Raw genomic sequence first — 13,713 nt, 5'->3', positions numbered from 1 at the left:
TATATTCATGGATTTGGTTTTGGAACTCTACATTGTTTGTTTTCAAGTGTTATAGCTGTTTGGTTGACTCTACTGGTCGGGTTAGCAACTGGCATTTATGAGTTCACAACTGGTAATTTCCCAACTTGGTAATGAATGCAGCAACAGAACAAAGCCACAGGTCAGGGCATTATGCTGGGAAGAAAATAAACCCTGGCATGGATCACACTGAAATGTAACCTGGGGCTCTTGAGAGAGTGGGATGGGATCAGTGGATTAGGTGGATCAGGGGTTTGAGAGAAATCCTATTTAAAGCAGAAGACAATGATCAACCTCAAGCCTTTAATTCAGAGAATGGGGCATTGGCGAAAAGGTTATACGTTGATGTAAAACCCCTCAATGCACCCAGACATTCATACATTTATGTTAATAGCAGAATATATCTTTCAGTGTAACTGTACAGGATGATTTAATGTTAACTGTCTTGCTCAAGAACAAAATTACATATTTTAACTTCAGTTTGCCAGCTAGGGGATTTGATTTGGCAATGTTTAAATTACTGGTTAGATACCGTAACCGCTATGAATGCACTTGGGGAAACATGAATAGTACCCTCCTAGTTAGCTTTCCCAGAATGCATTTTGCCCGCTGTAATGTCACACCTGCATATCAAGTGACTTGCTTTAGCCCAAACACACTTTAAGGTCAACCACACATTCACATAGTGTGGTGCAAGGCTGTCCCTCACCTCACTGTGTGGAGTAGAGGTAGGCAGTAGCATGTCAGCATGCTGTGTGTGTGTGTGTGTGTGTCCAACACTGATGAGAGACCACATCCATTGCTTTTAGTAAGACATCTGTGTTGACTACCTCAGTGTTGCCCTCTGAGGGGTTGTGAGTGCCTGCATAATATAAGAGACAAGACACAAGAAACCTGACACACTCCCACAGCAGTATGAAGGAACCAGAAAGGTTATTGCACCAGTATCAGGGAAAATTCTATTCCCCTTTCTCCGACATACAACACCTTAGTACTGTAACGTGCCAGTAGTGACAACTGATTACATTTCAGGCAATTTTTAAAAGTACCTCATCAGACGTGCCTGTAGAAACAGCTCACAGGTATGCATTGCATGTGCGTGCATCAGGGAAAGGTGCGTATGTGGGAGATCAGGATGTGTCTGTGTGGCAGATATGTGTGTGTCAGGTGTAGTTACATTCAGATAGAGACCTCTGTTTCTCAGCAGGTTCTACAGCATTAGACAGCAATGTGTCAGATGGAATATGCTTTAATTAGTGTATTTATTGTGAAGTGTAATTCTTGTAAAGGTTAGTCACCACCAACCGGTTGTACACATTTAAATATTACTTTATTTTAATTTAGATGACACTCTAATTCAGAGAAATTTACAGTAAACAAAAGGGCATACAGTGGTTTTTAAACGTTTCCCAGCCAGTTGGACCAACGGGAAATGATCAGTATTCTAATTGTTATCGTTACGCATTTCCCTAACCTTAAGGTGACTGAAACTACACCCAAACTTGATACATTTGAATCCCTATCTTAAATTGTTCTTCTGTTGGTTAAAAATATCCAAGTGTTTCCAATAAGGCCTTCATAACTACAGTAGGTTACTGTTACCAGAACAGTCTGTCGATCATTTGTGTTATTGTCTGTCACTCAGTGTGAGACTCTGAAACCTCAAACACATCACCAACGGCCTCTATTTAAAAGCAATCTGAGCAGCAGAAAATAAATAAGTGATAATAAAGGGGAATACAACACAAAATATCATAAAGTAGAAGAACAATCATTATATATGCGCAAAGTTAAGAACAATCATAACTTTGCTACACACCTACAAACTATGGAACTATCTGTAACTATAAGCCATTAAAGTATCTTTAGCTATGATGTACACAGTGGCCCAGGGTTCAACCTGTGTGTGTGTCAGTCGTCTCAGTCCGACTCCTGGCCTCATCCAGCTTCTCTTCTAGATGGCAGAGCTGAGACAACTTCTGCTGCTCTATAAACATAGATGCCCACACGCACACGCCACAGTTAACACACCAGGTGGTGTTAAATGGCTCATGTTGAAGTCCATCACATGTAGAGTTTCTTACCAGCCTTCAGCAGCTGAAACTTGCTGTTTGTAACATTCTCTATTTCAGACGGCAGTCTGTCTGGGCTCTAACGAGAGGAGACAAAATGGTCTGAAAACTGGACTGGACTGGATAGATAAAACTGAAGCTTATTCGCATGCTCAGTTCATGCCATTTTCTTTTTTTTCCTTCTTTTTTTTTTTAACAGCTATTGAGATTCAAGGATTTCCCACAGGAGAGCAGAAAACTCACAAATAGAGAGTGCAGGTTCTTATGCTGCTCGATCAGCTGTTGGAGCTGGTTTTCAAACTTCATCCTGTCAGAAAAAATAAGGAACACAATGGTCTGATTTTATGCAGGTGTTAGTTAAAGCCCACATTCTGTTCCCTCCCCCTCCATCAATATTCAATGTAGTAACCTTTGTTTCCTGTGTCTGAGTTTGGTCTCTTGTATCTGACATCTGTACAGTTCTATCAGGTCCTTACTTCTCCTGTTTAGCTGCTTTTGCCTGTGGACAGGACACTTACATACATTAAACTTAATGTCTGCACCTCCGATATGCTTTCTACCACCTTTTTTTAAGGTGTACTGAATAGCACATCTTGCCAAACAATTCTGGTTCTAATCACCCTGGTTTGTTCAACCAGGAAGCATTCGCAAGCACTGACGCTCTTAATGGAGAATGCATTCACCAAACAACAACCACTATTGAGCCTGCGGGCATCCAACCTACAACAAGCAGTTGCAAAAGGCAACTATTGTCTGAAACCAACCCTGGATACAACTATGATTCAAACACTGCATGGGGTCACCTTTTTAAAATAAAGCATTGAAATGTTTTATTTTAAATTGATTTTAGATGGTTCAGGTTAAATTTTATATAAATAGTCATTACTAGTATCAGTTAACTTAGGCCAACGCTAGTAACAATTCTATGGCGGTAATGGGGGCATGTAAGTAGATGTAATTTTAATCCGTTTATTTTGGCCTATGTACTTCTTTCAATAAGGGGAACCATTGAAAATCAAGTTCTTTAAACTCATTCTGAATAGAAAAGAGGCCTGCTTTAACATGAACATATGCTGCCACCTACCTTCTGATCTGAAGATATTATCCGTTTAACATGAACCTATGCTGCCACCTAGCTTCTGATCTGAAGATATAATCTGTTTATGTGGTCCGGAAGCTGACTATTTGACTAAAACGATGTTTGCGAATAGATGTGAAGGTATGTGTTACTAGGCAGGTGTAACTGCCTACCTGGTAGAGTCCTGCTCTATCTCCTCACATTGAAACTGCAGGATCCTGCACAACTCTACGGTAAAAATAATCATAATGAAATTTAAATAGACAAAACTGTCCACTGAAAGAAAGGAATAGAAGGAAACAGAGTGTAATGATTATGATAGTATGTGCATGAATGTGTTGTAAACAATTGTGCATAAGTTATAAACTAATTGAGTTAACCAAAGAAGAGGGTCTGTATACTTTCAAAGCATGGCTGTTACCATGATGTCAATGTATAAGAATCCAGAAAGTCTACCTTTATCATTACATCAATACAAATGTATTTTACTAACGTATTTCTAAGAATTGTTTTGCATGTTATCGTTGTACCTTCTTTCTCTTTGTGAAATGCCTCTAGTTGGTAGGCTTCTGTTTGTACTAGGGAAAAGAATACTGTTGTAACCAATTCTGTAGACTTCAAGACTACTAGAAAACAAAGACCACTTATGGGGCTTACACACCGGAACCGGCAAACGCTGCCTACTCCACCAAGTTCAACGTTTGCCTCTTGCCGCTGGACGATAGCCAATCAGAGATCGTGCTTTTGTCTCGGTTGCTCTATCGCAACAATGGACATTTTTTATGGTGTCAGAGTACCCGGAGTTAAATTACACAACGTCTAAGAATGATATAGTAACAAAACGAAATTCGGCATAATTCCCTAAACGAAGGAAGGCACATAAAAGTTTGGCTTGTGTGGATACACTGAATGTATAAAGCTGTCAAACTGTTGTGAGCATTAAAGCAAGATATTGAATGTATGTGGCATAAGCTGAAACTGAAAGTTGCAAGTAGAAAACAGAAAATCTTATTTAGGCTTTTGCTGGGGTAGAAGAGCAGACTAAGCCCGGATGTCAGATTAACAAGAAACAGAAGAGGACAGATAACTAACACATGCACATAGTCTGGGCTAGGTGAATTCGTAGTATAAATAGTATTTGTGATACTGCTGATATGCAGACATTGTGGGGCGACACTCTGTCTCCAGAAGCTTCTGTTATAAACGGATGATACGGAATTGGTATTGCCCTGACTCCTGGTGTGTTATTCTCCTTTCCATCAAACCAACTCGGGGAAGTGTTAGACTTCAACAATTTTGGCGGTTCGTCTGGGTTGGAATAAAGGAGAAGGAATTCGATCCGGTCCAGCTAACCTACACGGTATTCACAGGTTCCAGCGCCGGCGCATCAGAAAGGTAAGCAGAGCCTGTTATATCTAAATCTGCGTATTGGCTGTGAACCAAATTGTGAACCTGTGAAGAACATAGGTGGACTGGTTTAAATTCAGGAGGTCGTGCGGGACGGTAATTGTTCTGGGGTTGACTACCCCCCACCACTTCTCGACGGGGAGGTGGAGATTGTGAGCTAGAGTCTCGACAATCAGTTGGGTTAAAGGCCCGAGGAGATAGGGACACTTCGAATATAACGAGTGAGTTAACGTTTCACACGACAGATAGACAATATTAAGGAAATGAACGGGGAATTTGAGAGAGAGTTGGATGATGATGGGTGGGGAAAGAAAGAAAAGAAGAAGTTAAGTAGAAAGGCAAAGTCAGAGAGCGAGACAGACACTGAGGAGGAAGTGAGGCCGTTTAAGGCAAGAGCAGAGAGAGAGTGCGGGAGGTATGAGGAGAGGAGTAAGAAAGCGAAGAAAGTAGGAGAGAAAAAACAGAGAGAGGTACAGGAGACGGTTTTGGAGAAACAGGATGAGGTGAAAGGAGTTAGGAGGAAGAAGTCGGGCAGTGGCAAAGGCTGGTTAGACAAGGACACAGAGTCGGGGTCTGATGGGAAGAAGAAAAAGGGAAATTCACACAAGGGACAGATGGTACTCACGGGGAAAGCAGTAGCGAGATGGGCAGACTCAGACACCGACTCAGACAGCAGTAGAGACTGGGGGGAGGGAGACGTAGATGTAGACCGTCCTCCGCGTTCGCCCCCACCAGAACAAAAACTACACCACGACGCAGTAGAATCGGCTCAAAAGACAAAAATGTACACACGATCACAAGCAGGCAAAGGTAGCGGCGCTGGGTTACAGCTGCCTTTTTTTAGAGTGGGAGGCGGCGAGGCACGGTACAAACCACTGGGGCTGGGAGACGTACAGGCACTGGTAGATAAATTACCCCTGATGGGAGAGGTAGGTGGACTGTGGTTGGCACAATTTGACAAACTCACAGCCAGTCAAACGTTGGCACTGGGGGACTGGAGGGCAGTAGCCGCCCGAGCCATGTCCGCCCAGGATATGACTGAGATAGAAAAAGGGGCCGCCACTAGGCGGAACCCTGACGACACCCCTTTCGGTCAGGTGGTCGGACGCATAGACGCAGCCTTGAGGGAACGATTCCCATTAACAGCTGGGGCCCCGGTACCTAAGTTACCCTGGGAAACAGATCAACACCCTAGACAGAATCTGGAAGAATGCAAAGAAACATGGGCCAAACACACAGGGCACCATCCGGGGAAGGGAGGTATGCAGCAGGAGTGGTTTAGAAGGGCAGTGTTAGAGGGACTACCAGAGAAAATAAAAGAGGCAAATCCAGACTTGCCTTGGAGCGAGTCACACGTACGGGAAAGGCATGTAGTACATGTAGTACACCATCTGCAGAGAGCTAAGGACGAGGAGTCAGAAAAAGAGAAACAAATAGATTACCTGAAAGAGAGGTTGTTGCGCTTACAGCTACGGGATTTCAAAGTAAAGGCAAACGAGTGTAAAAAGAAACATAAGCAGATGGCGGCCCTGGGCTCAGAGGAGCCAGACACACCCGATTTATACCCTGTTCCCCCATGGGCTCCCCAACCTCATGTTTGCCGGGGGGCATTCACCGCGCCCTATCGACCAGGGACTCCGAGGGGAGGTTACGGTAGGGGGAGAGGGCGGGATAGAGGCAGAGGGGCCCCGGGAGCCCAAGTCCCATACGGAGCCTGTTTTAGGTGTGGGGACCCGAACCACTGGTCAAGGGAGTGCCCACAGAACGCCGGAAGAGGCAGAGGATACCCGAACCCAGGGGCAGCTCCAGTTCCCAACCCACACGCCGTCCCACCACCTAGTGCACCTGGCCAGTACCCGCTCTCTTATAAGGGTGGGTGGGACCAGGAATGACGGTCCACAGGGAGGGGAGGGGACAGCGGGGGAAAGGCAGACCCAATGCTGTCCCTGAATGTCGACGGGAGGGACTTTTCCTTTCTGGTCGACACAGGTGCCACTTTTTCCACCATCACCGCCCCTCCCGCCTCAGGACTACTATCCTCCAAGACAGTGGAGGTTGTGGGGTTTGAAGGGGTGGGACAGACGTTGCCAGTGACGTTTCCCCTTAAAACGATACTGGGTAAACAGGCCCTCAGCCATCCGTATGTGGTGTCGGCAAACACACCAGTGAACTTATTGGGAAGAGACTTACTAATAAAACTGGGGGCTACTATTTTATGTTCTCCAGATGGACTAACTGTCACGTTACCGAATGGGATGTCGGCGGTGTGCGGGCCCGAGACCAGACGGAAAGCCAGTAGTCCATCAAAGCCAGTAGTCCACCAGCCAGTGAAGGGCGAAAAGCCGGACAAACAGGGCATTTTGTCACAGTACTTCAAGTGGAGGCCGTGGATCTCTCTTCTCGAGCCGTACTTTCCCCCCGCCAGACCCCCCTCACGTAACCCTATTTTATGATCGGCAGGGTGACGAGGTGTATAGAGAGGGGTTTGGGGATGCAGTGTGTGGGGACACGTGGCAGATCGGGTCTAAATTCATATATGTAGGCCCGGAAGGGGTAGCGGCAGATGTACAATTGACTGACGAGCAGGAACAGTGGCACATGATGGCGGAGGAGTCCGTCCCGCATGTGTCACTGGCCCTGCATCCTAAACACCAAGCGAAAGACCTGGGGCCCATGGTTAAAAGGGCGGTCGAATGCACTGATTGGACACCCACTCAGGTGCCAAACGTATGGTACTCACCCAGCTGTAAGACATGCACCAGGGACCGATTGGGTATATTTAGAACGAAGGGAGATAACTTGGGATAATGGGAGGGAAAGGATGGATCACCCTGCAGCCACGGCAAGACTCAATGAGTTGGGGACGTGGGGCTCACCGATTGCCCACCGGTCACCTTTAAAATCAGACCGGGAGAGCCCATATGGCTGCCTCAATACCCACACAAACCAGAGGCGGAGGAAGGGCTGGATGTGACATTGAACGGCTTGTGGCCCACAGGGGTGTTGGAGGAGTCGTGTTCCGCATGGAACACGCCTATCCTCCCAGTTGAAAAGAAAGGGACGGGGAAATACCGTATGGCCCATGATCTCAGAGCTATTAACAACATTTTACTCACACCCACCATACCGGTACCTAACCCGTATTTAGCACTCACTAATTTGACCCCTGATCAAAAATGCTTCACCTGCATTGACCTGGCTAACACTTTTTTCTGTCTCCCACTAGCAGAGGATCTCCGAGACATCTTCTCGTTTACACATAGGGGGCGGCAATGGCGATACATGAGACTACCACAGGGGTTCGCACTTTTCACTGGCCTATTCAACCAGGTATTGAGGGAAGCGCTACAGGGATGCTCGCTTCCGATAGGGGTGACTTTGGTCCAGTACGTAGATGACCTGTTACTGGCGGCCCCGACGGAGGCAACCTGCATCCATGCCACAATGATGGTCCTCACCAGACTGGCTGAGAAAGGGTTCAAGGTGTCGAAAGAAAAGCTACAGCTGGTAAGAACACAGGTCTCCTTTCTGGGCAGAGTTATCTCGCATAAGGGAGCGGGGCTTTCACCGGCACACCGCACAACCATCCTCCACCATCCCAAACCCACAACCCTTCAGGAAATGCTATCATTCCTGGGGCTCACGGGGTATAGTCACAATTACATCCCAAACTACTCAGGGCTCACAGAGCCACTCAGAGCGCTAGTTAAAGAGCAGGGAATGCGTAAACATAAAGCCACATTCAATTGGACTTGCCCGGCTGACCAGGCCTTCATTCTGCTAAAACAACAACTAGCGACCGCAGCCGATCTGGCAATTCCAGACTACACAAAAACCTTTTTTCTAGATGTTTCTGAAACAGGGCAAGTCATGAACAGGGTCCTGTTTCAGAAAAAAGGGGGCGATAGGCACATCCTCATGTACATCAGCGTAGGACTTGACAAAACCGAAAAAAAGCACCCCACCTGCACACAGCATGCCGCGGGGGTGGCGAGACTCATTCAAAATGCGCACACATAGTGATGGGACATCAACTTCAGATACTCACAACACACAGTGTAGTGGTGTATGTAAACTCACAGATGTTCACCATGACTTCCCTCAGGCAACAACACCTCCGCAAAAATCTCGGAGCTCCAAATTTCACACATGAGGGGATAAACATGGCAGACCGGATGGGGACGGGGCTGCCACATGAGTGCACGCAAGAGGTAGTGAGGGACAGTAAGACACAAACCGATCTGGAGGCAGAACCCCTCAAAGGGACAGAGGACCTCTTCACCGATGGGTGTTCTTTCAGACACAAACAAGATGGGCTGAGGGCGGCGTTTGCGGTAGTGAAACAAACACCAGAGGGTTTAGTCACAGTGAAAAGAGAAAGGCTCCAGGGGCTGCAGTCAGCTCAGAGATCAGAAGTGAGAGCAGTGATAGAGGCACTTAGGCAGGCCAAAGGGAAGCGGGTAAACATCTACACAGGTTTGGCATACGCGGCAGGCGCGTGGAGCTAGGACAGTGGTTAAAAGCCGGGTTTAGGACAGCAGGGGACAAACCGATTAAACACAAGGCAGAGATGAGAGAGCTAGCCGAGGCCCTGGAGCTGCCCGAAAAGGTAGCAATCATAAAATGCAAGGGACACGATAACTCAAATAGCGTAGTAGCTCAGGGAAATCGAGCGGCAGACACAGCAGCGAAACAGGCAGCAGGATACACCCCGCGTGTAATGATGGTAAGAGCAGAGTAGGAAGACAGGTGGGGGGAAGGCCCAGAGAGAGACGAACTAGTTAAACACCAAAAGGGGGCGTCCCCACAGGAGAAAACAATTTGGCAACAGAGGGGAGCTACAGAAACACAGGGGGTCTGGAGGGGGCCAGAAGGCAAAGTCATATTGCCACCGGCCATGCGGGGCGACAAGTATGCAGAAGCCCATGGGTTAGGGCATGTGGGGCCGGCGCAGATGCTAAGAAATCTGTGCCACTGGTGGCATCCTTTCATGGTTGACATGGTACGTATCTACACTAAGACGTGCACCATTTGCACCCATCACAATCCGAAACCAACGATTAAACCTGAGATGGGGGCGTTCCCCATGACGACGAGACCTGGACAAGAGATAGTGATAGATTACGCAGACATGGGGAATCCAGTACGGGGTTGCCGGTATCTGTTGGTGTGTGTGGATGTGTTTACAGGGTGCCCAGAGGCCTGGCCGGCAAGAAAGGAGGACAGCCAGACAGTAATCAAGTGTTTAATAAACCAGTACATTCCCAGACACGGCTTCCTGGAGAAAATCAGGTCAGACAGGTCGGAATCACTTTAAGACTTACAGAAGGTAGAGAGCCTATTGGGCCTAAAACATGCAAACCGGGAAGGAGCTCGCCCCAGTGTGGATGGAAGGAGGACCAAAACCAGCCGGACCGGTGCCCGGAGCGGACCCCAGGATACTGCGGGACTACGAGCAAGAGAAGGAGACAAAGGATGGTGCCAGGGGAATATACTTTTAGGGGAAGGAACTGAAGAATACTGTAACAAAAGGGGGTATAGGACACAGAGTGGCTCCTACCACTCGTACCAAGATGACAGGGTTACAGAGAAAGGGGTAGGAGGATGATGACAGGATGAAGTGGTACATGGGCGTTGGTGGAATAATGATATGGGTGTTGTATGTTGCTACAGGTTTCCCAGGTTGGGATCGGGTCTTCATTCCCCCAGCGAAGAGGTTCGCGACCCCACCTGAGGACACCTGCTTGAGGAAATTTGGGGGCATTGAATTGGACTATGTTAAGGGGTCGCATACAGCATTCTGGGATAGACAACCCGCTGGAGGAATGGATGACCTCCATGTTCGGCCAGTGGAAAGGTTTGATAATGTCTGTTCTTTTATCGCTTGCTACATTTTGTGCTATATTGGTGACTTATGGGTGTTGTTGTATCCTATGCATAAGAGGGCTCGCCATGAGAGTGATCTCTACAGCCACAGAGAAGGCTCCAGGACCATCACCAGGGATGCTGATGCCTCCACTGGAACAGCACGACCCAGGGGAACTGGAGCTTGGAGAATTGGGGTGATCTCTCTGAGGAGAGATCAAAAGGGGGAATTGTGGATACACTGAATGTACAAGCTTTAAAACTGTTATGAGCATTAAAGCAAGATATTGAATGTATGTAGCATAAGCTGAAATTGAAAGCTGATGCTGGGGTCGAAGAGCAGACTAAGCCCGGGTGTCAGACTAACAGGAAACAGAAGAGGACAGATAACTAACACATGCACATTGTCTGGGCAGGGATGGATTAAGAATAGACAAGACAGAAACCACAAAGGGCAAGATGATGGTTGGGCTGCACGTACACACAGGAGACACAGAACCTAACAGGTCGAAGGACGCACACGCTTGGCTTTCTAGGTGTATTCATAGTATAAATAGTATTTGTGATACTGCTGATATTCAGACATTGTGGGGCGACACTCTGTCTCCAGAAGCTTCTGTAATAAACGGATGATACGGAATTGGTATTGACCTGACCCCTGGTGTGTTATTCTCCTTTCCATCAAACCAACTCGGGGAAGTGTTAGACTTCAGCACTTGTCATTTGCCATGTTTACTATGTTGCATCAAATGTGCTAGGCTACTTCGGTTGCTATAGTTACGGCTCCAAGGTCCGTTCCGGGGGAAAATCGGAGTTTACAATTCCACACACAAAAAAGTTACGTGCGCGGTTAAACTAGACTATATTCATTGGATCACAACATGTACCAAACCGATATTTCACATTCAGTTTAGTTGTACATATTACTAACTGAAATTATAATATTAACATACTTGGCGAACTGATATGTCAAGTCAGAGTAGATGTTGACCAAAACGTGAATGACATCACAGTGACTTGATCCCCAGAAAATCGCTCAACATGTTTGCCTCTTTGCGTACCGCCCTAATTGCCACCGATGATTAATAAAAACGAGGCGTTTCGGTCGGCGGTTGCCGGTTCCGGTTTGTAAGCCCCTTTAACCACATTTTTAAAAACTGTTTTTGTACTTTACACAATAACACTGTCGTTGAAGTATGCTTTTCTCTAATTGAAGATCATGGATGGGTGAACGTGGAAGAGATAGCATGTGGATAAGTAATTATGCAAACAAAGCAATAGAATAATGAACAATGGTTGTAGCTAATATTATAAAGCACAAGAACTGAAGACGGGATTTCTTCAGGGTTTTCTTACAGGCATCAAGTTCTTCCTGAAGAGAGTCTCTGAGTGACTGCACCTCTTTTACCTCTTCACCCAGAGCTTGCTTACCTTAAAGAAAACACAAACCACATGTACAACATAAAGTACCAGTCATAAGTTTGGACACACCTCTTCATTCAAGGGTATTTCTTTATTTTTAAAATGTTCTACATATTAGAAGAATAGTAAAGACTACATGATCAATTTGTATGGGAGGGTAATGAAAACCTTGTTGCAGCCTTCTTAGTTTATTTGTTAGCTGCTCAACCTTAGGTTCCACATGTTCATGCCAACCTAAAACACAAAACAACGGTCAGCTTGGCTTATGTTATGAAAACATAATTTTCTGAGCAACGTGATCAATTAAATCAGACTATTAGAAAGTTAGGTTAATGTTACCATCGTTCATAGAAGGTCTAAGGATATCCTCAACGTTAAAAGATGAACCTATAAAGACGAAAGTTTGTATACAAAAGAGACCACTTACAGCTAACACAGTACACTTTTACACGTTTAACGGGGTTAAAAGGCTAGCTCTGATTTCTGCTAGCTTGTTATAGTTAAATATATTTTTTTTTATCAAGTTCGATAAAAAACCAACTTCTTAAATATCTCACAAATGACCACTGACCTATACGCACGCCCATTATTATGACAGCTTTTGCCCTGCTAAAGACAAAAAAGTAAAAACCAGAGACAAACTCTCAGTCAGGACAACTGCTTCCTTCTTCGGGACCGTTTAAAATTGGCGCCAGACAAGTCAGCGTTTCTCACGCGCATTGTGAATAATGCTGCAAGGATTGTTTTTGTTCTCCCAGTTACATCTTTAAATCACTGAATTGGTCCCTTTCAATAGAACGTTACAGAATTTAAAAACAGCATGTATCTCATTTTGTAAGCTAACGTACACCAAGCAAAAGCATTGCTAACATTGTCCCAGTCATCTTTTGTCCAATCACATCAAACTTATTCTTAGCTGATCTGATTAGGAAAAGATCAAAAGAAACTTTCCCGTGTAAATGCAGAAATGTATCTGGAATTGATGTGGACTCCAGCTAATGCTTGTCCCATTTATATATAGCTTTCCAAATTGTATGGATTACTTCCATCAGTCGAATATAGACATAGACCTAGAAGACATAGGTAATCATAGAATGTTGGTTACCCAGACAACATGGTCAAAAATCATGCAGGACAGTTGGGGTATGTTCCAATACATGGTTCTGCTAACTTAGCTCTGCCAGTAAGGAATTGAGTCCTGTTCACTTTCACGATACAAGGAGCAGGAGCACCAGCGCTGCTATTAACGTGTTCTACCAAAAGAAAGACTTCTAATGGTTTCTACTGGGCCCAAGGCCTAGTCTTCCTCAAACTGACCAAAACGAGGAGCCTTGCACATTACAATGTGCCTCGATACACAGTAGGAAAACACAATGACCATGGAAGACATAGCTATGGTTATTCATTGTGCATCAGGTAAACAGAAAAACAGGAATTTGGAAAGAACAAAGTACTATAATAAGTAATAAAACTATATTTTCCACACAGGATTTCAACCTTAAATCTGAATAACCTGATTCAATAGATTATATTACACAGTTGAACTGTCAATTAACTTGCAGCGTTTTCAGTCCAGTAGTAGACCAGTGTAATAACCCTTTAAGACACAGGTGTCAAACAGATTCCACAGAGGGCCATAGTATATGCTGGTTTTAGTTTTTTGTGCCCATTTGAGACATACACAACCAGGCAAGGTGAGGTACTAACACATTATTTATCTAATTAACCAATCAAGCACAAGATGAGAGCAAAAACCTGCACTCAGCCCTCCTTGGATCCGGTTTGATACCTGTGTTAAGCTTTTCTCTATAATGGATTTATAACGATGGGTCTTACAAATTCAGAAAAGAT

The 13,713-nt window shown here is 45.4% G+C and overlaps 1 protein-coding gene across 1 annotated transcript; it reads right to left on the bottom strand.

The window, feature by feature from the left end:
• Positions 1–1,384: 1,384 nt before the first annotated feature.
• On the bottom strand, positions 1,385–12,217 carry si:ch211-199g17.9 (SYCE1 domain-containing protein). Its single transcript, XM_020050117.2, has 9 exons — positions 12,202–12,217; positions 12,031–12,096; positions 11,797–11,871; positions 3,699–3,746; positions 3,342–3,396; positions 2,500–2,589; positions 2,334–2,397; positions 2,103–2,169; positions 1,385–2,005 (listed from the first exon to the last, which is right to left on the bottom strand). Exons 1-9 carry the CDS (start codon positions 12,209–12,211, stop codon positions 1,914–1,916), a joined length of 567 nt encoding a protein of 188 aa, XP_019905676.1. The 5' UTR covers positions 12,212–12,217; the 3' UTR covers positions 1,385–1,913.
• Positions 12,218–13,713: the final 1,496 nt, after the last annotated feature.

The sequence above is a fragment of the Esox lucius genome, chromosome 10, assembly GCF_011004845.1.
Source record: "Esox lucius isolate fEsoLuc1 chromosome 10, fEsoLuc1.pri, whole genome shotgun sequence".
NCBI classification, from domain to species: Eukaryota; Metazoa; Chordata; class Actinopteri; order Esociformes; family Esocidae; genus Esox; species Esox lucius.
The sequence above is the reverse complement of the archived record's forward strand: the minus strand, read 5'-3'. Positions and strand labels throughout refer to the sequence as shown.